The following is a 26,554-nucleotide window of genomic DNA, read 5'->3' as shown; positions in this document are numbered from 1 at the left end:
GGTTCATTAAATTAGAAGACATTCATGTAGTATTTTAAACACTGAATCGGAGTCATTAACCATTGTTTGCAAATGTAAAGAAATTTTTTGGTATTCATTAAAATATGACTAAGCTGTCTTCCTGTGTACTGATCAAACGAACAAAGGGCAATTATGCAGGTGAAATATTCACTATGACAGACTCTGCAAGCAAAAGCTCAAAGATTAAATTAGGCACAAGTCTAACTTGTTTAACGTTAGTATTGCCTACGCCAGTGGTTCTCAAACTGGGGGCCGTGCCCTCCTGGGAGGCCACATAGAATTAAAAAAATATATATATATATTATTAATTTTACCTATATGTAAGCTAGGATTGTCAAGCTTTGAACTATTATGTACATAAAAATTATTAACTAATAATAAATTAAATCAATTACACAAAGCTGAAACGTCACCAAACAGAAACATCAGGTGATATACAAGCGTACAGTTCTGTTAGCAACATGCTGGTAAAACCTAAGGCTAGTTAAAAATAGACAAATTTTAGATAGAGGTCATAGTCTCTTAGATGAAAAATTTATTACAGAAAAACATGGAGAGAAAAACAGGACAAGACACTCGAGGGGGCCTTAAGAATGGGGGGGGTTGTGTTTGGGGTGCCCCGAGGGCCTCACGCTGAAAAAGTTTGAGAACCACTGGCCTACACCACCCATCATTTATCATTTTTGGTTTCAGGTCCCTGATGGTCTTCACTAAATCACTATAGTCATTTTATGTCATTTTAATACTACAGCCATTTCCAAAATACATTGTCATGACTATTTTATTATCAAAAGACATTACATATCTTCTGCTTATTGTCTTTTAAAGGAGTGGGAGGGGTCCAAACTTTTTGATTTGTGTAAAAAATAAAACTTTTGAAACATGTCGAGTTTTTGATGGAACATCCACACTTTCAGCTGTTAACCCAAAAGAAAAAAATATCATGCAGCAAATTTAGTGTACTATATTTTCTTGGAACAGTATATAACACATTTTATGCAAGTACACATGATCATACATAAATGTTTTCTTTCTTGTTAAAATTTTTTTTTTTCCTTTGTAATTAAGGTGCTGGTAAATTTCTGGTCATAAAATCTTTTTCTTTTGAAGTCTTCTGTGAAAAGACAAACATTCATGTTAATCAGTGAGTACCCTTGAGTCTTTTCCTAAATGGGGAAGAGGATCTCTGGCAGAAAATGCCAAAGGTCAAAATGTATCTCAAAGGCTGATCAAATGAACCTGTTCATTTCCCCATCGCCTGCAAGGTCCTTTGACTGAGGGAGGGAAACAAACAAAAACAAAAAAAAAACAAAAAAAAACTTGTTTCAGTTGATTTCTGGGTCACTGTAGAGTAAGTCCATCTTGAGTCCACCCAACAGACAACCAAGGCAAAAACTACAGTTCCCAAGATACAAACCAGTGGTATCCATTGCATTTGATTTGATATTCAGTTCCACTCTGTCATCATGGCACAACTAGTTGACCTCACCGTTTGTGACGAATATCAGACTGACAAAAGTACAGCATTCCGTAAAAAAAAAATAAAAATAAAAAAAGAAACCCAGACACGTCTGAAAGCAGCACTTTGCATGAAAAATACTTAGTATGTGACCCCCAGCAGCTATCTTTTCCACTTTTTTATTTTTTTTAATATTTGTCCTAATCAAACCATCCAGCCACACCTCCCCTTCTCCTTTCTTGAGTGGTGTATGGAATGCAAGGATTGGTCAAAGGGAGAGAAAAATAAATTCTCAATAATATGAAAATAAAAAAATCCTGCAGGATTCAACAACGGTGATGGGAATAAATCCTATAACGGAGTAAAAACAATATTTCTGCAGCTTACTTTTCAAAATAGTCCTGTGCATTTCTAGTCACCAAAGCAACATTTACTAGACCAAGTTTAAAAAAGAAAAAAAAAAGAAAGAAAATAAAACCAGTCCCATATGACAGCTATACATCAGAACAGACTGTTAATGGACATGATGATACTGGGTTTCAGACAACCCTAACTTCAGTTCAAACAAAGTCTGAGCTAACTGCAGCACCATAAGATCTGTGTTTGTCAAGTATTACAGAATGAGTCTATACAAAAAAATGGATGCCAAATGATGATCCTAGAAACCTAGTGACAGTTGACAGACTGAATGGAATGATTAAGAGGAAGAGAGACTAAGTGAATTTTTATCTACATTGCCATGTGAATGAATCTAACAATTTGCGTGAAGAAAATTCAACGGTCAGTAAATGATCTAGCAGACTGACCTGAATTTAATGAGTGAGCGAACTGAAAAGCACCAAAGCTCTAACTGATACAACAATTCCAACCCGGTTGCAGAGTATCAGCACGGACATATTTCAGCATAGGTGCCTGATTAAATTCTTCACCTACATAAATTAAGTGTGAACCTATTTTCAAAGCATGTGGGTAAATTTAAAATTACTTGCTTTTTTTCCTTGCCAACCTGGTTACAGTTTTATTTTCACAGACTGCAAGATTATAATGAAATCCACGCCAGACTACTTATAGAATGCAGAAATGCAGGATTTTTTGGTGAAAGAAGGGGAAAAAAATAGGAAAACAATAAAGATAAAGAAAGTAAGAGGCGATCATTACAAGAGGCTGAGTCCATACTCCTTTGATGTCTGTACATCAAGTACCCTCCCCTAACCCAGAACTTATCCACAGGTTTATCTGAGGAGGGTGACAAACAAGCGCACACACACACACACACACACACACACACACACACACACACACACACACACACACACACACACTCATTCTCACACTCATACATGCTCTCAAACACAAACACACAAAGAGTTCTAGTAGGTCCCAGAATGTGTCCGTACACCTGAACCCTGCATAGGGGGCTGCTGTAAATGCCGCTGTGGGTAGTGCTGTGTTCCGCTGGCTGAGAGAAGCCTGGAGCTGGCCTGCAGCACTGAGGGACTGGGGCTGCCTGCTTTTAGGTTTCGCACTGTGGGTGACTGGGCTAGTCTGGACGCATGGGAGGCCTGGCTGCTAATGGCAGTGCAGCTGTCCGAGTGGCCCTGGCCTCTGGGGGACACACTCATAGACCCTGAAAGAGTGCTGCTCTTTAACAGGCTGGCTTTAAGATGGCTGCCTGAGTAGAGGTGCGACAGGTCCATCCCTCCTGCTCCACTATGATGGTGTAGCATGCTCCCCGTTTGCCTGGAGTCTACTGAAGTAGGGGCTGAGGAGGAGAGTACATCCTGGGCTAGAGGGGCAGGTGTCCCCAGTCGAGAAGGATGGTAGCCCTGAACCACTGATGATGAGGAGGGTGAAGGAGAGGAGCTGAAGGGGGGATGAAAAGGAGAGGAGCTACTCTGCTGGTGGTAGGTGGAGCTTTCCGTGTGTAGATCGGGTTCTGCCAAATGAGGCTGAACCTAGGCAAAGTCAAACACAAATGTGCACAGAAAATAAACATTCATATGATACAAAAAATATTTTTTATACCTCATTGAACACAGTTTAAAAAAACTAAACAAATAAACAACATTTAATAACAGTTTTACCTGGTGTGGGTGAACAGTTGGGCTGTACTGCTGAGGACTCCTTATGGGGGAAGACAAAGATGAGCTCTTGGGAGCATATCTATCCTCTTCCAGTCCATCTGTCCATGCACACACACAAACAAACCAATAGATACACAAAACTGCAAATACACACAAAGGATAACATTTGTCGGCATTAAGAAAATGTTAATTTGGTTATTCCATACCTAGATCTTTGTCTTGGTTACTGTCATGTTCGCTAGCTCCACCATCCGACCTTTTAAGGATCCGATCCATCTTCATATTGCCCCTCAGAACACGCTCTAAAACTCCCTGCCCTTCCCTTAACCTCTCCACTGATGTAGGCACCATCCTAAAACACACAGAAATGTAATGTATCCACTCATCTTCGCTCACAGTGAATATGTACATGACCTGTTTGTGCATGCATATTCTTACCAGTGGCTGGATGTCTGGGAGTGATTCCCCAAGGAGGTGCTGAGATCAGGCGGACTGACCTCCTCTATCTGTGGGAATGGCTGATGGGCTGGAGAGGAGAAGGAGCTGTGTGGGGAGGCAGGTGGCTGCAGCAGTGAGCGTGGCCCACCAGGGGATTCAGCAGTTTGGTACAGAGAGCCAGTGCACACAGGGGCCCCAGGGGTCCCAATGGTGCCACCTGCAGAGCCTACTGGCTCTGGGTCCCGAGTTCCCTGCTTTCTTTTCCGATATTCCAGCAAAGATACCTACGTAGTGAAAATGAGTAAATAAAACATTTACCAAGTTTTAAATACATGTCGACACGTGTCAGAGGGTTGCATGTCACAGACACATGCACAATAAATTACCAAAAATATCCAGGATGTAACATGGCACCATCCATAGACTTAATGAAAATGAGAATGGTAGAACATGCAGTGTTAACCAGCACTTTGTTATATTTAACAAAAATCTGCTTTCAAACTTTGTATCAAGATGGATGTCACTGTATACAACTGTTTTCCTGTTTTAGTTGCACACAAGCTCACACACCCCCCACACACACACAGAATGGCAGAATTCAAGAGAATTCTCAGCACATATGATCAACATGTTTTCAGTAGGGATGCACCGAAATTTTGGCCACAAGAATTACTTGGTGAAAATGGTGAAAATAAAAATGAATGAATAAATAAATAAAACAACTTTGTTGAATTTTTATGCTTTTTAGTAAAAAATCTGCAGTTATACGGCTTCCATTTTTCATTATCTTTAACGCGATATACAAAAATATAACTGTTTAAACCATTTCAATGGTGAACTGAAAAATAAACTCCTGCACCAGACTGTTGAAACAGTTCCAGCAACTTGCTCCTGTCTGCCATATTACCTACACCTGTGCTTTTGAAATCACTCTGAGCCCAAAGAAAATGACAATTTACTATTATCGGAAAAAGGCCAGAGTTACATTTCAAGGTTTACTTCAAAGCAGGAAAGATATTTAAAATGCAGTTTGCATTTCCTTTTCCAACAGTATCCAATCAGTACCACAAACATTTTACAGCAGTGGCAACTGACAAAACCTCTATAATAACATGTACATTCAAAATTTTAAATAGTGTTTTAAAAAAACAGTATTTTCTGCTATTAAAATAACTGTGTACAGGGATGTTATGCTGTCGTACAGAACTTTATATATATATATATATATATATATATATATATATATATATATATATATATAAATAAAAATCTATATGCAACATTACAAGAAACATGTTTTTGTATAAAAACAATAAAATAATAAGTTTCAATGTAATGAGCTTTGGTACGGCCAAGTTATTATTATTTTTTTATTATTATTTCAGTGCATCACTAAAAATAAACCCTTTATACAAAAACTAAATTATAAAAACTTTATATCAAAGAACTAAGGCGGCATGACAAGTACACTTTCAACACAAATGATGCTCATGTTGCTATATGTCTGTAAAAGAAACAACAGTATGTAATGGTTTTATGCATGTTAAAGGGTTTTTGGGCAGTACAGGTAAGGGAGACGGCGTACTGTATGCTAATGCAACAATATCCACATGCACACTTCTAGATGGAGGCCATGTATTTAATATTCACCATATTCTGCCCTGGCTTGAATTCACGCCTTACAGTTAGTGCCTGGTAATTAGGCAAGCCTGGCAGCTGACTAACGCCACTTCCCATGGCCCTCTGCCTTGAAAAAAGTGAAGAAGAAAAGACTTTGCAGTAGTTTTCGAGGAACAGAGTATTGAACGAGAGAGAGGGTATGAAGGGAACAGGGAGGGGGAAAGAAAAGAAAGAAAAAAAAGTGTCCTGATTTGGCTTGACACACAAAGAGACATCACTTTGTGAGTGAGTCTAAGCTCTGGTCTTTTTAAGCTCATTCAATGCAAATTTTTATTTAATTACTTCTGCCCTCAGATGATGCAGATTGATATTTGTCATTTTGTTCTCCTCAAATAGTTACTAAAAATATTGTTAGAACATGTCATTACATTTTTCCAGCAGTCATGAGTTCCAGTGTCAATGTTGTTGTAAATGTTGTTTATCTGATTTGTGCCAATCATTACTGCAAATAGAAAATTCTGGATTTACAGTACAATGTCCTTCATGCCTTAAATAATAACTTTTCAGCAGGTAAAATGTCTTTTACTGCAAATTACCTCATTTAATGAGAAGTGGAGATGCACAAAGCAAGTACAAATTAAGCCTTATTACGTGTACCGGCTTCAATGTTCAGTATAGGGAGACATACAAGTGTTTAAAATGCGCAGAATGTAATACTTTGCCAAACTGTGTGCAACTCGTATGTTAAGTCATTATGAACGGTTCCTGTGATTCAATACCTTTAAAACGTAAATTCAAATAAAAGACAATTGGAGTTAGGAGGACTTGCCTTCTTCTTCTGTGGTGGGTTGCTGGTATGAGGAGGCGTGCCACTCCCAAACTGAGGCTCAGGGTAGGGCGAAAAAGAACCAGACCCCGGCTCAGTCATTAAGCCTTGGCCACTCACAGAGCTGAAGTAGGATTCAGCAGGAGAGAAGCTGCCTTCTGATTGGGAATGCCTTCTGTCAGTCACAGGACCAGTGGTCAGGTTGGCATTGAGGGGAGAGCAGGTGTAGATGAGGTTGAACTCTGTCCTAAAGACCTGCTCTCGAACCTGTGCCTCGTTTGAGCGCGAGCCCAATGAAGCGTCACTGGCGTTAGATACAGGGGCTGGTGTGAGACACACACCATCTCCAGAGCCAGTCAGAGACTCTGGTGCAGTCAGGGGAAAGTCGTCAGATGGAGGAGCTGGACTGCCAAGACCAGATGTCACAGAAAGTTCAGGGAAGGGGGTGATCCGCGGTGTATCAAAGTCTGGTCGCAAACAAGGCTGGAGAGAGTTACAGAGTTTGTCATACAAGAAGACATGGAAGACACTCTGCTAATATTTACTCTGTCTCTCGAGCACACACGCATGCACAAAATAAATAAATAAATCGACTCAATGTCCATCATACCTCTGGAGAAAGAGACTCTGGCCTGTGTACAGGAGATGCCTCAGGAGATGAGATGTTCTGTAGAGAAGAGCATGGTCGATTATTTATTCCATTCTACTGCAGCATTCGCAAAGAATACTCAGTCTCACCCCTGGGTTAATAACAAGAGCAGCTTTGCTAACAAAGAATGCTATAATGTTTATTCAACCTAATCTCTAACTACCACATAAGTCATGTATACATGATTACAAAATTGTGACATTTTCCTGAGTGGGGAAATGATGGGGGATTTCTAAAAATCTAAACTAAATAAATAAATAAAAATCTTCAAATCATATTTGTTTAAAATTACAAAAAGAAAAAAAATAAATTAAGGAGCTGGAACTACTTTTGCAGAGTGAACATGTAAGCACAAGAGCCTCAGGTCTTCCATTATACAGAGGTTTCCAGTAAGCAGTTTTTCCATTCTCTCCCTAGTATAAGGATTTGTAGCAAAACTGCATGCCTGGTGTTTATTAAAACAGAGAACAGTTGTGTTCTAACCTCAAACTGCAGAGGTGTGTTGCACCGGCTAGCAGGAAGAGATGGGAGTGGGGAGTATGGTGGCACAGCACCGTTCTGCCGCTCGTCCTCGGCTCCTAAATACAGCGAGCAGGAAGAGAGGAGGGGGTGTAGCAAGCTCACAGAGGGCTCAGATGGCAGTGGAGGTGTGATGGGGGACAAAGGTCGAAGCAAAAGTTCAGAAGGTGTTGCAACTGCTTCTGGCGCATACTTCGACTTCCTCTTTTTGAAGGGCGCCATTAACTCTGAGGGAAGAAACGTGGAGGCAGAAGAACTAAGATACAAGATTCTTAAAAAGATTTTGTGTACAAAACCTCGAAGGGACAATTTTTTTTTTTTTTTTTTTTTTTTTTTTTTTTACCAGATCTGGAGGCCGTGCTGCTGCTGTTACTTTGGTGTGAGGAGCTGGACTCAGTTCCATCCTCCATGGAAAGAGAAGACATGCTCTCATCCTGCGCCTGCTTTATCCACCTCTACAAAAATTTAAGCAAGACGTACACTATAGTCAGTAGCAGCAAACAACCAGATGCTATTCAATTATCAACCAAAAAACTACACAGAAGGGTCTGATTTTTTTTACGAATGCTACTGCTGTAAATTAAACATGCTGCCCATAAGCTCACTAACTTTCTTGCAGGAGCCGTAAGTCGGATCGACGACAAGGGGCCGGCGACGTCTCTCTGGGTTGAACGGAGAGCCAAAGCGGATGTAGTGTTTTGGGGTGGTACAGATGAGGGGTGAGTGTGAGAGTCCCGGAAGCATGTTGAGTGTAGTAGCCAGCACAGTGGGGTCTGTGGTGATCCGCAGGGGCCGCTCTATTGGCTCCTCTATGCGGTCTGTGGCCTTGTCATTCAACCACTCCGTCACCAGGTACTGAATGGGTGAAAAGCATGGAATCATGAATATTACACAATAAAAACAGATTTCATAACCTGCTGTTCTGAATGAGGAATACACTTTTTTTTCTTAAAAAAAAAAAAAAAAAAATCAATTGCCGTGATTATTTAACAGCTAACATTTTCTTTATTGCTTTGATTGCTGTGAGAAGCAGCATGCATAATTTGCTAGCTGTATTAAGCGAGGGCAATTTTGAGTAAAGTAATACCGCACAACTGAGATAAGAATAATAACAAAAGTACTGATGTCAGCAGAGTGTCATTTGACTTATTTCATTATTAATGACTTATTTCACTATTAACAAGATGTTTATGTTTTCAGGTTTATAATTTCTAAAGGAAAGTGTGGTATTATTACTACTTATATTTTTATTATTATTACTACTTATAATTTTAAAGTGAAATATCATTTGTAACTATTAATAAGAAAAGAGTTAACAAGGAGATGGGATGTGTAATGTTTGCGAAAATCATAGTGCAATATTTTGAAGACATACTAACTGACCAGTACCAGAACTGTTCAAAAGTTACTTGAAAATGCAACTGAGACTAAAAGTGCAGGAGAAGTATAGAGACTAAAAATATTTGACCTTTTTTGTTTTGGGACATCTCACGCTTGTCTTGCTGCCTAGTGCTGTAGATGAGACTCCATAGCTATCTCCATCCTGAGGTTGTCCAATTCCCAGAGCTCCGTCCCCGAGCCCCATCTCCCCTGTGCCAGCCACATTTCCTCCCTCTTCCCCACCTGCCACACCTGCCTCGGCTGCCTGCTGTGCTAGAAGAGCCTGCCTCTGGCGACGTGCCCTCTGGGCAGAGCTTGCCCGATTGCGGGAGATGCGACTCTTGGGCCGCGGTTTGGGGCGTGCTGGGGGAGGTTTGGGAGCAACGAGGTTCACAGAGGAAGGTTTTTCTGACTCAACTGATGCCACTGGCTCCTTAGATAGAAAAGCCAAAAAGACCCCACAAAAAACGATGAGTCAATGGTTAAATCAGAAAAGATGGAGAAAGCAAAGAAATTAAACAGCTGGTACTCACTGTTGCAAAAGATGTGCGGCGTGTGCTAACTCCTCCGATCAACCCTGCATTTTGACCTGGGTTAGCCCCTGTGGGAGAGGAGGCCCCACCTTCCTCAGGCCCCACCCCTTCCTGTCTGAGGTCATCAAGTCCAGCACGTTCTGTACCCTGAGAAACACGCTTCCTCCTCCTTTCCATATTCTCAAACACATGCATGATGGCCTCAGCTTTCCGGTCCTCACGAGACTGCAGTAGGAACCACAGGTAGCAACATTACTTGTACAGTCAGCAGGAATGGACCAACCTCTCTTCTATTCAAGACCAAATTTCTCAAAATTTACAACTTTAATAAACAGTATAGCAAACAATGGACTCAATTATAAATAAATAAAATCTACTGTCCAGATGATTTACATTTTTTCGTCTGCTTATTTCAGTTGGCCGCCTCATTAGAACTAATAAAAGAGGGAAAAAAACCCCAAATGAAGAAATACACACAAAAATACTGAAAAAGATCATGAATTGATTTCAACAGATCAGAAAAAGAAAGAAAAAAAAAAAGAAAATACATATTTTGTCGATAAAAAAAAATTATGCATTCGAGTCAAATATCATTTATATTTAATATGAGTTATATTAACTATCATTATTTTTTCTTGTCCCTCATACACTTTTTGCCCTCCTTACCCGTCTATTAGGTATAGGTGCTCCCGTTTCATCTACCTCCTCTTGGCCCTCCTCCTGCTTTACACCATCCATCAGACCCTCCTGCAGGTAAAGAGAATAAAATATATTCTTTGATGTTTTTTGAGCATTAAGGCAATATTTTTATAATCTCCTTTTGCACTAAGAATCAGTGTCAAATGTCCAACCATGCAGCAAGAGAATTAGTTTAATTCCAGAGCCAACTTTGCTATTAAGAAAATCCCAGCAGACAAAGAATAAAAACACACCGCCACCCCAGAATTTTACCAAAGGAACCCTAGCATATGTCAGTGGACAGCACATCTCCATGCTAACAGCCTACATAAATATCAGTTCAGGCAATACATTTTTTATTAATTGCAATATGCATACATTTTTAGATTTATAAGCAACCAATTAAGCATATAAGCTTACTTTAAACAACTTTACACAAAAATGAACACAAGTACAAGGATTTTTGCGACACCACGTAATTTGGTGATGATTCTTTTCTTTGATTCAAGCAGCATTAAGAAAACGGTGAGGCTTTGATGTAAAGTTTGATCTGACTGATGCTTAATAACAGGCAGCTGCTTTTTTTCACCATCCAGAGTCCTGCCCCCCCCTTTTTATCCCTTTCAGTGCATTTGGTTTACTGCTGGGTGAATTTTATTTGTGTTCACTTTGAGCTTTAGCTGAGAGAGTGATAATGCTAAAGCTGAAACTTAGATATTGGCAGGTATGAAATTACAAAACACAGAGATCAATCTTCAGTAGCGTGAGGTTTGGAGAGAGCACCTACCTCTGCTTCACTGGTTCCGTGCTCCCCATGTTCATCCAAGAGCTGATTGCTATCGTCAGACACACTCCCAATCATCCCACTTCCCTCTAACTCTTTTCGCCGTGCTCGCCTTCTGCGAGTCTCTGCCCCAGGCAGAGCAGGTAGCGGGTTCTGCGGTGGGGGCAGAAGCGCCTCAGATGGGTTCTGGTTATGCTTCTGCACGGGACAGTTCTGATTGCCTTTATGACACGCGCAGTCCACCTTGTAGTTACTACCGAAGGAGATACAAAAGTATTCATACAAATGAGATACATAAGATACAAAACAAAATATATTAGAAATGAGAGTGGGAGACTTTACACACTGACCAGCTGTTAAATTCATAATCAAAGCCAATTGTGACCTCGGTATCTTTGGAGATTTGAGTAACAGCATAAATACACAGGTGAATCATCCCCTCTGCGATCATATGCCGCACCTGTGTGTGTATGTGAGAGAGACAGAAAGCAAGACAAACTTAGTCATGACTGGATTTCACTGCTCATGAGTTATAACATTTCAGTTAATAAAACTTTACTAACTTATTCAAATATCACAATGCAGTCTCAACTTCACATAGCTATATCAGTGACCCTGTCTAACAAGTCCTTCTTATCACCCCTCAACTATCCACTCACCTCAGCATTGGGGGTACAAGACCTCCTGATGAAGCGAGCGTCGTTGCCAAAGGTCCGTGCGTCTACACACATTTCCACCTCATTAAATTTAGAGTAGAACAGGACAAATGGGTAGGGCCTGAAGAAATGCACACAGAAACAGACAGCCATTACACAGCTTATAAAGAGCTCGGCCAGTTGTAACAACATCTTAGCTGATTATTTAAAAACAGTTCAAAACAACTTCAAATATTTTTTTTTTAAAGTGCTGTTACATTACAAATTACATATTTCAACATTTAAAAACATGTGCATGTTTAAATACAAGTGATAACTTGGTCATATTCTGAAGTGCACTCACTTTTTGAAGAAGTGGCCATTGACCTCAAACTGTTGTTTAAGCATGACTTTGCCTCTGTACTCTATGATGAGTGTGTCAGGCTCCAAGTCCCGTGCTGCTCGCAGAATTTTCCTGTGTTTCTGCACTCGTGTTACACGGCCCAGCTGTAACTACACATATGAACGTATGCTCCTGTGTTAGAACAAGTTTAGTGTGTGCAAGTCTGCTTTTTACACAGTGAAAGTACTGTACCTGCATCTGAGAGCTCAACACAGTGTTGTTGCAGGCCAGCTCTGTGCGGTTGATGGTGTCCATAGCAAGGGCTGCAGGGTTCGGAGAGCTCTTGGTGGCAGAGTGATGGAGCTGGAGAAGTGTTTGAACATCAGCGCTGTACTGGTTGGCCTGAGCCTCCTCATACTGATCTGTCCACTGGCGGATACGTGTCTCCCAGCCTTCAGTCGTGTTCTCATCCAACACACTTGCTTCACTGATGGAGTTCTACGCAAAAGATAAAGACAGAAATATGGTTAAATGGTGAGGTTTCAATGTTTTGTTTTACCAATTACACCACAATGACTGAAAATAAAAACTTAATTTTTATCCTAATATTTTAACCCAATTTAAAAAAAAAAAAAAACAAAACAAAAAAACAGTACGCCATTTGCTGTAGCATGTTAACACTACCTAATAAAATACCTTACCTTCATCCTTAAGGATTTTCTGGAACCTTCTCTAAAGGCCTGTGGAATAAAACTGAGTTTAGATCAATGTGTCATGTTTGCTTAGAATGCTGATCTGAATAATCCCATCACTGTTAGCAGTACTGTGCATATTTGCTTGTTTATACCTTGACTTTCTTAGCTTTAGGGGCGGCTCGTGTTTTCTCCGTGCTCTTCTTCCTCTTCTTGGCTTTGCTGCGCTTGACTCTGTTAACGGTGAGGGTGATGCTGGTGGGTGTATGCTGAGTGGCTGTGTATGACACTGTGGCAGCTGAGACCTCTTCATCTCCACTTTCTGTAGCACTGCTCTCTCCTACTATCAAGACACAAATATCCAAATCCAGACACACACTGAGCACACTATTAGAAGAGCACAGGTCGCAAAAAGCTGACAGTACCACGCTTTAACTTGAACTGTGTGCGTTTGTGTCTTCTTCTATAGCCTACCCGACACGTTGTCTGGTTTCCGACGCTGCCCATCCAGTCCTTTCCTCCTGTCCAGACCCCTGTACACATCACACTAGTAAGACAGACTGCACACAGCTGCATTGCACGATATAATAATATCAGCACCAAAACGGTTAACAAACATGTGTGGGTGTCTGGAAAAACCTAGTTGGAGGTCACCAAAATTGTCTTTCTATCCATTTCATACTTGCATACATTTACTCTAAGTAAGCTTAATTATTTTATTTTACTTCTTTACCAAAATAACCTCTCATCTTCCCTTCCTTTCTGCAGAGATCATGTTAGCCTAACAAATGTGGATGTAAAAGCAGTCAGTCTGCTTAAAGATGCTTTAATGGCTAGTGTGGAAATAAACTAATGCTAGAACTTCCTGTTGATGTTGAGATATTTCAGATTGAGAAAAATTGTAGGAAATGTAAATATTTCACCACTTGAAAGGTTTTCTCAGGTTTCCACACACATTGATAATATTATTTTTTATTATTATTAACATCAACAGCAAAAACAACAGACTGTGTTTATGTGAGAGCCTTAAACATGGAGAAGTCCTTACCTGCAGCTCTCGCATTTTATGAGGTAGCGGTCTGAAGTCAGGCGGCACTGGCACCAGCCTGATGGCACGGCGCCCTCCTCCTCTGACGAGCTGTCGCTGTCGGCCGAGTTGTCAGGGTCATTGGTATGGAAACGGGATCGGGGACGGCCGAGGGCGCCATTGAGCTCCAGGCGGGGAATGATGGTCTGGGAGAGTGGGGAGGCAGGAGGGGTAGGAGGGGGTGGCGCTCCATAGTTATGATCCTGACAACACACAATGGAAGACTGTTGCATCTTCAAACAATGGTGTTCAGGTATCAGAGAGAAAGACAGAGAGAGAGGACAAGAGACAGAAGAAGGAAGAAGGGAAAGCAAGAAGGTGGGAATGAAAAATAAAATGTGGCATTCAAAAATCATGCAGGACTTAGTAGTTGCAATATGGCATATAAGCATGGCTGGAAAAACCCTGCAGTAAGCCAAGTTTTAAAATGAGTAAAATGGGCATATAACATTATAACTACTGTACTTTTTTCATAACACAAAATATGAATACACAGTAGCACCGTTTACTAATTAGGACAAGCTAAAGGACAGCACACCAGTTATGCTGGATTACATTCAATACACATCTGTTATTGCTATACTATGACTAATACTCATGCCATGCAAGTGAAGCAATACTCACAGCATAGGGAAGGCCCCGGTATCCGTGATTCTGTGCGCTCCCACAGCTGTGGTTTGAGTACGTCTTCTCATTCACTGCAGGGCTCGCTTCCACTGACTCAGGACTGAGAAAGAGTCAACAACAGTAAAAGATTAAAACATTACAGAGATCAGAGTAATTGTTCATGAAAAAAAGTACACACTGAACGATATCGCAGTATTCATCTCCAAATGATGAAAGCTTTGCATAGCAGGCCACTAGGTGGCAATAGCACTTTAAGAAAACGTGCAAGAAGCCTCCCACTGTATATCAAACAGGAAGGGATTGCTGTTTCTGCATTACCATACACACTAAAATAAGGGTTGGGTAGTTATTATATAATAGAGTAGTTATTATATAAAAGAGTTCCAGATTATTAATCTTCAAGTATATACACACACACACACACACCATTCGCTTATTCACAAGCTGTGTTCAGATGGGAGAATAGTGTCAGCTAAAGGGCTGTATGATTACCCTCAAATTATGGGAAACAGGAAGTGTCTATCTCTGTACTACATGCTTACTAAAACAGAGACCAATTCCAACAAACTTTTTCATTAAAACTGCATACCCCCACCAAGTCATACACAACATGTTTTCTCATTATTCCACAGCATTTCACTGCCACTTTTCTCACAGGTCTCCAGCACCTACTAATCAAGATAAACTGACTCTCGTCATTAATTTTGCGAGGGCTTTGACTTTAAATGGTCCAGTGTCTAATAGTTATCGGGTATGTGTGTTCTTCCAATTTTGTTACTCGAGGCCTTTCTCTAGATTAGCGATGGCTCCATTAGCAATGCTAACATCACAGTAGCACTCGCTTCAATTTCCCAATGCATTTCAACAATATGCCCATTGAATAATGCACACATGATGTCAGTCAAGTGATAAAGACTTACTGAATGTACACAAAACCCCCTTACAAATATGTGGATGTTGAAATTAGGCAGAATACACACCACTAATATAATGTAATATTGATCGCGATTACACTGAAAGAAATACTAGCAAGAAACTGGTCTATTACATGGGAAAATAATGACAGCTGGGTGGAACAGAAACGAAAAGTCTTCAACTAGATTGTCAAAACAGTTGGCAGAACTCACTCTGATCCGGCGGCCATGTCTGTGTAAGGTGTCTCAGGTGTGGTGACTCCCAGTGCGATTGCTATGCTCATGACGTCAAGCACAGCGCCGCAAGGGAGGGGGGAAAGGGGGAAGGGAGGGGGAATAGGGATGGAGGGACAGGGGGAAAGGAGAGGAGGGGGGAGGGAAGAGGGAATCACGAAATCCGGATGGCAGAGACAGTCCACTCCTGTGGTGGGGTGCCGCAATGCCACTCACAGCACCTGACACACATCAGGAGACCTAGAAAGAGAAATATCGTCAGATTTACTGTCATCAATTATGTACATCTTAATGTATATACAATTCCATACAGCAAGGAACATGCTACTTCCGTAGTCCCCCCATGTTAGATTAGGGCTACAACTGCTAGTTATTTTGATAATTGATTCATCAACATTTATCAGGCAATCTGTCATGGCATTGGAATATTCAGAGATGTCAGACACCCAAACTACAGTAAGGTAGTATTCTTATTCTGTAAGGTAGTATTCTTATTCTATAAGGTAGTATTCTTACATTCATACATTTTCTTTCTAGCTCTGTACACTACTTTTTTAAAAACTATATTTCAGTGTGACCAATGGTCTTAATCATTGGGAGAGGCTCTTATCTGCATTCCAATGCGCTGATTTTTGGCAATGTGAAACTCACTGATAATTTAATTTTGCTTGCTTTGTGGCTGACTTTTAGATTTCAATGCCTGTTTCACTGTGACTCTTTTTGGGACTGACTCCCGGCACCTTCGGTGTGAACTGAAAGCATGATAGTCACGTGACACACAACATCGAAATAAATACACACACCGTTTTTTTTTTTTAGTTCAGAAAACTAAACGACGTTGCATTTTCATCAACACTGGGTCAGAAAAAAGTTTGAAATTAGTTTAAATAACTAACAACCAAGCTAATTGGTTTCGCTACTTGTGGCGTCACTACTTCCCAAAGCTGCATAAAGCACATTCTGATTCTGCCTTTATGGCCAAAGTAGCAAAAGATTCAGATTTTCTGAAAAGAGCAGAAAAGATTGATATAACCACAAGCATAAATGAGTGATACAGCCCTGTCGGGTACGGCTCAACAACAACAACAAAAAAGCCGATGGTTAATAAGCAGGGTTCGGCCCAGCACACTGTGCTTCCACTCTTATTCACATTGGCCCCAAATGAACGATTACAAGTCTAGTCTTTAATTCAAAACACAAGTTATGTCATGAGGCCAATAATGGCGTGCAATATACAAGGTTCAGACACTTTTGGAGGACTTTGGTCCATCTTTCGCTGTTCTCCGGCATTTTCAATCAAATTTGTTGTAATCTATATCAAGTGATGTAGCGGATATCTGATAACTGATCAATAACAAAATTTGTTATTGAGTAACAATAATATTTAGCTTTTGTTGATTAGCAATTACTTGCTTACATTAAATACTTGTACACAAGTTATTATTTGGATGACAGATTTTCACTTTTACTTAAGTCATATTTTTACATAACGGCACTCAACGCAAGAAACATTTTTACCCTGATTGTCAGGGACACAGATACTTGTAACACTTGTCCTTGATCACCTATGACAGCGGTTTGAGTGATTAGATCACAAGACACATTTGACCCTGTTCAGATCTGCACTTAACTCTGTACATTTCTGACTGCATCACCTGAAACAGGATGTTCACATGTTTGAAGACGGGTCAAACGTAAAGCGACTTTGCAGCTATAAACAAGGTTAATAATAAATAACTGCTGTGTGAAATAAAATGTATAGAGATTTAAACATCCGCTATCCTGGTCACTGACGTTAAAACAAAACATGTTCAAAGCTGTAGTAGCAATGCAGTTAGCACTAGCCCTATTTATATAGTGTTGTGCTGAAAAGATGCGAACAAGTGTAAAAACTAAAAGTAAAATGCAAATAGTTTTCTGTGAAAAACAAACTAAATAAACATCCTAAATAGGATAACGCACACAGGCACACAATTAAAGTACAGTGTGTGTGTGTGTGTGTGTGTGTGTATATATATATATATATATATATATATATATATATATATATATATATATATATATATATATATATATACATACATACATACACACACACACACACACACACACACACACACACACACACACACACACACAGTATGCAGTATCTCTGCTATACAGAAGGGGGCAATACATGGATGATGCATTTGCATGGCTGTCAGTCAAAGTGAGGCTTACTAGTACCACCATATAAAACCATTTCAAATACATAGGCAGCAGGACTAAAAAAATTTAAAAAACACAACAACAATTGAGTAATGAATTATCATGATAGCTCCAGTTGAATCATCCTTTAACTGCTCAAAATTCTGTCCTCCAGTCGTCACAATTTGTGAACTGTTATTATATCACTTATACAACTTTTGGAGAACGTATTCCCTACTGTGTCAATACAATATACAAATATTCAAACAAATAAGCTTAAACTAAAACAGGAACAATGAGAAAGTTAAACGTGACAAAAGGCATCAGCAGTCTCAGAAAAAAAAAAAGAAAAAAAAGAGAACTATCCGGCATGATGACCGCATCATTCTTAAACCTATAACCCAGAAACTTGCAGTAATGATTACTCATTCCATAACCAGTTACAGCAAACAGTGTTTACGTTTTTAGTTGATGCAGACATTTTTAACCTCTAATCAGAAAACATCCTAGCACCCACATGAATGGTGTTCAGGAACACGTCCCCATAGATACAGTTGCTAACGGCCCATAGATACGGTGGACAAGGACTCTGTTGAAGTGAGCTACTAGCTCTAAAACAACCTCACAAAGAAGCCAATGATACATCAGCCCCACTTCTCTTTTAACCTAGCACTTAACCAACAGTTTATCAAATAGTACCAGTCTTTAAAACTACTGACCAGACCTTATCTTGGATTTAGAGTGGAAAAGATAAATACAAATATCTTGTCAAATGAACAAACTAGACATGGTTCCTTTAATCTGAGATGTACAAAAATGCTGAAAGTGGATAAGAGTCTATCAAGTTCTGTAACTTAAAATATAGAGAAATAGGGAATAGGGAAAATAGAGGAAAATGAATGCAACTTATTTACTACTGGCCAATGAAGTTTTACAAATATAATATTTGTGATATGGTAGGGTAGGCTATCTATGACCGATATTGACAACCGTAATTATAGTCATGTGAAAAAAAATAAGTACACCCCATGGAAATTATTGGCTTTTTTGTCATTTTTGGACAAGCAAACATCTGATCATCTTTGAAACAGTGCCTATTAATGAAGTTGACATACTTGAACAAAACCACCAGGAAATTTAGCTTTTTCAATCATTTATACAACAGAAATATCAAGAGATGTGATTCTTTTGAATAGTAAGTACATTCTTGGCCTCAGAAGCTAGTATTGCCTCCTTTAGCAGAAATAACTTCATGTAGATGCTTTTGCATAATTGTCCACCAGTCTCTGACATCGGCTTGCTGGAATTTTTGACCACTCTTCCATGCAATATTCATTCAGTTGCCAGATATTTTAGTTGTTTTTTTCGCTTTGTTTTTTGCATGTACTGTCGATTTCAAATCCCCCCACAACATTTCAATGGGATTCAAATCCAGGCTTTGACTTGGCCGTACCACAACCCTCCATTTATTCTTTTTGCGCTGTTCCTTGGTGGATTGTGTGCTTAGGATCATTATCCTGCTGAAAGGTCCACTTTCGGTTCAACTTCAACTTTTGTACAGATGGCCTCATATTATCTTCAAGCACTCTTTGATATGATGCAGGATTCATAGTTGAATCAATGAATGTAAGCTGTCCAGTCCCTGAGGCAGTGAAGCAACCCCAAACTGTATCATTTCGAACACCGTGTTTCACGGTTGGTATGAGGTGCTTCTCCTGAAAAGCTGGTTTTGGTCTGTGCCAAACATGTCTGCTGTTACTGTGGCCAAACAACTCCATCTTTGATTCATCTGTCCAGAGCACATTATTCCAAAAGACCTGGTCTTTGCCTATATGCTCATTGGCAAACTGTAGCCTTGCAAAGGTTTTTTCCTGGCACACCTCCCATACAGGTCAAATTTGTGTAATCTCTCTCTGATTGTAGAAGCATGAACTTTGACACCAACAGCTGCAAGACTTACTAGCGGATCTTGTGATGAAATTTTGGGGTTCTTTGAGACTTCTTTTTGCATCAGACAGTCTGCTCTTAGACTGAATTTGCTAGGATGGCCAGTCCTGGACAAATTGGCAGTTGTTTGAAATCTGCACTACTTATAGATTTTTTCCTTACAGTGGAATGACGCATTTCACATAATTTGGAGATGTTTTTAAATCCCTTGCCAGACTCATAGGCATCCACAACCTTTTTTCTGAAAGCCTTACAGAACTCTTAGATCTTGGAATGATGACACCACACACCTCAATAATAAAGGGAAAACCAGACACTAGATATAAGAGGAGTATAAATAAGACGGGTTCCACCTGCACTCCCTAAGCAGGTTCTGATCACCGGCACCCAATCTTCAACACCTGATTCTAATTTTATGGATTTGAAAGTGTGATAAATGTATGAGTTTACTTACATTTTCTATGTGACTATCTGTTTTTTTGTTCATTAAAATTGTGAAAATTACTATAAAACTTAAATTTTATATATTATTTGATAGACTGTATAAACTTTATTAATAGACACTGTTTAAAAGAGGAGCAAATGTTGGTTTGTCCAAATATGTTTTAAAAATAAATAAATAAATAAATGAACAGCCAACAATTTATGGGGTGTACTTATTTTTTTTCCCACATGACTGTATGTTACATATCCTTATATGGGTTTCGGAGGATTGTACTTTTCACTTCGAGTAACACTTGCTTGTGATTTTCAATAATTAATCATTCTCAACAGAAGACTGTGAAAACATTTGTGCCTACTATGCAATATCAATACATATCATATTTTTGTGAAATCAGAAGTGAAAATTTGTGAGAAATCTGACTGACAAAAACCCACCTGTCCAGCTCCATTTACCCATAATGCAATTCTAAATTGCTATTTAAAGACAGAACTTAAGACCATGTGAATCTGTAGAGATAAGCTACGTGTTTCTGTTTCTTCACAATACTGAATTGTTCCCAGACTCTTAAAACAAATAAAAAATATTGCTGAATGACAAAAGACAAATAATTACAACCTCTTCTGTCCTTCATAAAGTCCATCTCATTGTCTTCATCTTTCACACCGAGTCTCTCCTGAAAGCCAGTTTCAGATTACTGTCCGGTTGCCTTCCTATCAGCCTGCCTAATACACACGCGCGCGCGCGCGCACACACACACACACACGCGCACGTACACCTCAAGAGGCCATTTTGGGGATGAGACAATGCCTATGCTTCAAAATCAGCCTCTATGCACTATACTAGTCAAGCATGCACTACAGACTTCAGACTAGCAGAGGGATGGGTGAGGGTTTCGGTTCAGTGGCCACATTAGGTTTGCAGTACTGGGCTGTGGGCGGCATACTGTATTTTCCCTTTAGTTATGCTCCATAATATGTATATACTGTGTGATATTAACCGCATAAATACATGCACACACTTGAAAATAAGTAAGCATATTAGGATTGACAATTGCCTCAATTCCCTACATTCTACAAAATTTCAACCGGACAAAACATACAAACTGCGCCGAGTACACTCATGGAAAATCTACTGCATTTGCTGGTGAGTTTTGTCCAAGTGTACTTGTGTCCAAATTTCTAATAAAGCAATACCAGTAGTAACATGAAAGCCTTCTCCAAAACCTGAACCGCTAAATATTTACAAACAGGTTTCATATAAAAATAAAACCTTTTGTGTGTGAACTTTCACAATCAGGCTTATCTAAAACAGAAATGCTATGAACCTATATCTATAGATGACTTATTTTCGTTTCCATTAACATCAGTGGGGTGATTATTAAACCCCTCTTTGTAGTACGAAACCTCGGCATTACTTTCGACCCTCACAAGTGCACTCGCACAAAAAGCTATTTCCACCTTGTAACATTGCTCAGCTCTGCTACTTGCCAAACACAAAATAATTGCTGCAACTTTGGCCCAAACTTTTATTACCGCTCAGCTACAAGACGGTTTGGGTGAAACCATTTTCTCTGGTCTAAACCATACAGCAGCTTCAGTTTAAAGTCAGCAGCCAGAGTCCTCACTCACGCTGCAGAATCTGCACGCATCACTCCATAACCCGGGTTGACTGACTGATTGGACCCACTGATTAATCTGCACCGATAACTGATTGTTGGAACTATCAATTATCAGCACAAAAAAAAAAATCCACACTGAGTTTTTTCCCGGTTGCATCCGTCGCGGGAGTGGCTGAGAAGATCCACAGTCATTATACAGTATGACAGCAGCCTCCTGAGGCAAAATAAAAACTATCACTGACTAATTTTGTTGTGTTATTTGAAGTGTTTTTTTTTTTAATTCATTTTCCATGTCTCTATTTTTTCTTATTTGGAGTGTTACTTTTTGGTTCAGTTTGGATGTATATCTTTTGTTTACTTTAATATTTATTAATAGTTAATATATATTAATATTTATTTCATTTTTAAAAAGTACAGTACAAGTATTTTTGGAATAAAGTTCAGCTATATTTTACTTTTCAGTATCAATTTTAAAAACTACCAGTTGATTAATAGATTATGGGCAGGTAATGCCTAACTTAGTTATCAGTATCAATAAAATCCACTATCGGCTGACCTCTATTCCATAAGCTAAACTGGCTAGCAGCTTCAGCCTGTATGGAATACAAACTCCAGCTTATGACATATGAAACCTAATATGGCCTTGCTCTATGCTCCTATATTTACTCTGATGCCCTCCAACACAGAGCTCATAGTTGTCCCCAGGTTTTAATTGTCCATTATAGGAGGCAGGTCTTTATCTTAGCATGTAAACTTAAATAAAACACTACATCAATATCCCCAAGAGTGCTCGTCTATATCATCTTTTAAAGCTTAAACTGAATTTTTTTCTCCATTTATGCTGTTTACTAGGGCATATGCTTTGAAGTAAACAAGAATATTGGCTTTGATGTATTACTAACCAAAAATGTAAAAAATAATGTAAAAAAGCCCAAGCCCAAAATGGCAAAATATAACGCTTTTAATGGTCTTAACAACAAATCATTGGTCAGGAAATTAGCAAGAATTAAACAAATAGATACAATAAATTAGTATGGGATTGTTTTACCTCTGATTTCTTTAAACGTCCAAGCCTTGTGGTAAACTTTGACAGCTTTTTATTTTATTTTTCATTTAGTACTCACAGACATGTTCTAGTTTGAATTTTAAATCAAACATTTTAATTATTACCATAATTTTATCTTTGTGTACAACACTGCACAAGTTAATTTTCCTGTTTCTAGATTTTCCCCAAACACTAAACGAGCAAATGTTGGCACAGGATAGTGCATGTGTTTAATTCTTACAAATTTTCTGACCAATTATTTGTTGCTAAGACCTTTAAATGCTTAATATTTTGCCATTTTATGCTTGGCCCATTTTTTATAATTTTTTTTTGCCACACTGCACCAATCGGATGTAAAAGGTAGCACATGAAGCATATACGTCAAGGGATTATAGGCTTAAATATTACGCTTACTGAAGGTGTTGTCTTAAACTTGGCATACCTGTTATTGGGCCAGATCCAATGAGCCAAAGTTTTGCGTGTGTGAACAATTACCTGGCTTTCAGGGTAGTCAGGTTTCACTTATATTTTGCACTAAACATAAAAGACAAATTCCTTTACTGAACTGTAGCACAAATACCTCCATACAACGACTAGCAATTTCAAAAGCCCAAAGAGTTCTCCTGAAACTTCCACACTACGCTTTCATTTAGAGGATTTAATAGACAAAGACAACAGACATGATTGGCATTATGGTACAGAAGGTAGCACTGATGTCCCAGCTCAGGTTACTATCTGAAGAGTCTTAAATGTTTTCCTTGCGTTTGCATGGGTTTCATCCGGGTTCTCCAGTTTGCTCTCAGTGTTCCAAAACATACATCCGCACATTATATATATATATGCGCTGACAGATCGTCTATGCTAAATAGCCCCTTGTGTGTGTGTGTGTGTATGGTGCCCTGGATGGACTGGAGTCCCATCCGGTGTGAATTTTCTCGCCTTGTACAGTGTTCCCAGGAAGGCTCCAAATCCACCGTGTTCAGGCTAAAGCGGTTACTGAAATTGAACGAATGAATAAACAGCCTTCATATGGTCTCCTTGAAGCAGAGAGGGTTAAACCCAAAGTATACTTCCCTTTTTATGTGTATGCTAGGAACAGTGTACAGTATGTGTGATGCAAATTCAGTCATCAGCAGAGTACGCACGCCACCATATTTTTATAACCGCAGGTCACAAATGCACATTTAAATCCTTTGCACTATTTAGTTGTTCCACAAGGTGGCAACAGTGACCCAGAGCCATTGATTCTCAAGGTAGTCGAAGAAAAAAACAGAATAAAACCGAAGAGACATAAACGAGTGCAAGTTAGAACAACAATGAACCATCTTCTCTTTTTTTTTTTTTTTTACTTTTCTTCTTCCTCTAGTAACAAATGAAGCAACATGTCTTTCTCCTCCATTGTTCCTTCTTCTTTGTTCTCATCCTTCACACCAGAAGACCTGCTTTACTGCTCTGTACTGACTCTTGTAGGCCAGGAGGGGTAGTGCAAGTTGTCGTAATGCATGCGTCGACTGCCTGTGTACTCAAATATCAAATGTAGTATACCTTGAAAGGCAATGCATACAACTGTTTAAAAAAGTATATTTTGGGCATTAAGGTCCATGCTCAAGGGCCTCAAAGTTGTAGCTTGGTGGTGGCCAGGGCTCACAACTTTCTGATCCGTAGCCCAAAGCCTTCACCTCTGATCCACCTTGATTACAATATCTGGGTAGTCCTGGTATATTACGTCATAGGGCTGTTTGATTATGGCAAAAATCATAATCACAATTATTTTGGTCAATATTGAGATCATGATTATTAAACACGATTACTCACTGACTTTGGAAACATCATGCGCTTATTGAACTTTTTTTTTGTAAAAACATATTTTTAACAGTGGACTTCCTTGAATATAATTCAACTGAAAGAAAAGATACGTGTGTGTGTGTGTAAAACAAAAGTAAATAAATTTTTTAATTAAATAACTAAAATAAAGCTAGCAGGGCACGTCACGAGACGCATTTCGGCGAACCACATCGCCAAAAATGAACTTTAAACTTCTTTAGCCAATGAAATTCTGTCTCCAGGTTAAGATCGGTCTGTAGTTTCTGCGTGAGCTCTATAAAGGAAATGAGCATATTTAGACCAGCTGTCATGATGCTAGAGGAAATTAGCTTTCCAGTGATACCAAACGTTATTTCTTTTTGTTCCACATCGGACTCCTTGAAACCAAATTCTTTCCAAACGGCTGAAATGGTTGTATTTTTCTTGTCGTCCAAAGCCTCTCTTTCTGTCATGTTGGCTTGAGCTGAACTAAAAATGCCCCGGCCTGGCGGGGAGCGAGTCTGGCCTTTCAGGGAGGGACGAAGGCGGGCGGTTTTTAAAAAGACAAAACGAGAACATGGCGAAACGGAATGATAATCGTTTTGTCTTGATTATTTTGTTTTCATAATCGTCGGAGGACATAATCAAAACTGAAATCGGAAAGTTGATTAATCGCACAGCCCTACTTCACCAAGAATGTAGTCATAAGTCCTCATACTCATACGTCCTCCTATCAGTTTGTTGCACTTGCCCTTCCTAAACACCCAGGCATTTTCCAGATGTGTCCAACCCACAGCATTTGACTGGCCGTGAATGCAAACAGGGTTGGCAACAGCGTTTTAGTAGAAGTCTGAGGATGCGAATGTGCAATAGCAAATGGATGACTGCTGTTAGATTTTCAATTTGGTATTACCATACTAGTTTAGACTTTGAAAATGAACTTCGCATGTGCATTTTTCTCTTGGCAGCCACTGTACAAGGCTGCACACAAAAGTGCAAATGACAGTTTGCAATTAAATTTGAGCCATTTCTCAGGTTATGCACCCTTAATAAAGGAAATGCAATTACATGCATGAATTAGCATTTTCTAATTAGCATTTTGACTTGATTGACTAGAAGTTTGGGCAATAGTGGTACTAAAAGATCATAATTTATTAAATTTTTTATTTTGTTTGTAATGTAAATATATGGGAGAGTGGGAAATATAACAAATCATAAAACCGGTACAGTACAGAACTACAGCCAGCTGTACCATTTTAAAAAAAAAAAAGAAAAAAAAAAAAGTCAAATTCCCCAATAAAAAAACCCCACAGTGCTCAACCTAGCTCTAATATCTAGCCTGACACACACACACGGATGACATCATCTCTCCCAGCACAGAAAGGGGATGGAAACAAGACAACCCACACACTAAGCCAGACAGGCCCTACCCCCTACCCCAAATTCCACTGTAGCGTCCTACCCTGTCTGCACAATCTCTCTCTCTGCCCTTTTGATTCTCAAATCAAGAAAAAAAATTATGCTCAAGTACATGCTTATTGTCCGTTACGCCACTGGCTCTATTTCCGCATGTTCGTATAGAATTACTAACATTAGTTTTATGACCAAATGAGATCACCTGCCTTGGAGACAAAATACACTAATGTGATTTAACTCATCTTAATGCTGTTAGATTTGGTTGATTGGGCTTGCACGGCACCACATAACGTGTGCATCAACAGGGCTTTTTACAAAGAAAAAACAAACAAAAAAAACAACAACGAAAAGGAAAAGGGTGGTCTGGGCATTTCTCAGTGGCCATAGCTACAACACAAACATTACGGCAATGTTCTCTTAAACCAAACTGTAGCTTAATCATCACAAACCTCTTCAGTTAGAACACAAAAACAGTCACCTGAGCACAAACGATGACCTCAGTCTTTCCACATCTCTGACTTGTTCAAACACAAACAAGCTTCACGCTATCTGGACAGCCATTTTGCCTCA

General features: G+C 39.3%; 1 protein-coding gene across 7 annotated transcripts in view; it reads right to left on the bottom strand.

Moving 5' to 3' along the window:
* Positions 1–745: 745 nt before the first annotated feature.
* setd5 (SET domain containing 5) overlaps positions 746–26,554 on the bottom strand; it is a 31,593-nt gene continuing 5,784 nt past the window's right edge. Inside the window, exons 2-25 of one of the 7 annotated variants that reach the window (XM_047158581.2) lie at positions 15,503–15,763; positions 14,373–14,475; positions 13,710–13,981; positions 13,136–13,194; positions 12,817–13,004; positions 12,671–12,709; positions 12,222–12,467; positions 11,991–12,139; positions 11,651–11,768; positions 11,342–11,451; positions 10,995–11,244; positions 10,196–10,276; positions 9,530–9,754; positions 9,085–9,429; positions 8,226–8,471; positions 7,960–8,071; positions 7,581–7,843; positions 7,059–7,115; positions 6,452–6,931; positions 5,653–5,745; positions 4,003–4,286; positions 3,771–3,916; positions 3,565–3,662; positions 746–3,435 (exon numbers count right to left, since the gene is read on the bottom strand). In XM_047158581.2, the coding sequence (XP_047014537.1) occupies positions 2,851–3,435; positions 3,565–3,662; positions 3,771–3,916; positions 4,003–4,286; positions 5,653–5,745; positions 6,452–6,931; positions 7,059–7,115; positions 7,581–7,843; positions 7,960–8,071; positions 8,226–8,471; positions 9,085–9,429; positions 9,530–9,754; positions 10,196–10,276; positions 10,995–11,244; positions 11,342–11,451; positions 11,651–11,768; positions 11,991–12,139; positions 12,222–12,467; positions 12,671–12,709; positions 12,817–13,004; positions 13,136–13,194; positions 13,710–13,981; positions 14,373–14,475; positions 15,503–15,573 (4,620 nt within the window). In that variant the 5' untranslated portion in view covers positions 15,574–15,763 and the 3' untranslated portion in view covers positions 746–2,850. The remainder of the gene's footprint in view (positions 3,436–3,564; positions 3,663–3,770; positions 3,917–4,002; positions 4,287–5,652; positions 5,746–6,451; positions 6,932–7,058; positions 7,116–7,580; positions 7,844–7,959; positions 8,072–8,225; positions 8,472–9,084; positions 9,430–9,529; positions 9,755–10,195; positions 10,277–10,994; positions 11,245–11,341; positions 11,452–11,650; positions 11,769–11,990; positions 12,140–12,221; positions 12,468–12,670; positions 12,710–12,816; positions 13,005–13,135; positions 13,195–13,709; positions 13,982–14,372; positions 14,476–15,502; positions 15,764–26,554) is intronic. The other 6 variants (XM_047158582.2, XM_047158583.2, XM_047158584.2 and 3 more) reach the window with 6 other exon arrangements.

This window comes from Ictalurus punctatus, chromosome 11, assembly GCF_001660625.3.
Source record: "Ictalurus punctatus breed USDA103 chromosome 11, Coco_2.0, whole genome shotgun sequence".
NCBI classification, from domain to species: Eukaryota; Metazoa; Chordata; class Actinopteri; order Siluriformes; family Ictaluridae; genus Ictalurus; species Ictalurus punctatus.
The sequence above is the reverse complement of the archived record's forward strand: the minus strand, read 5'-3'. Positions and strand labels throughout refer to the sequence as shown.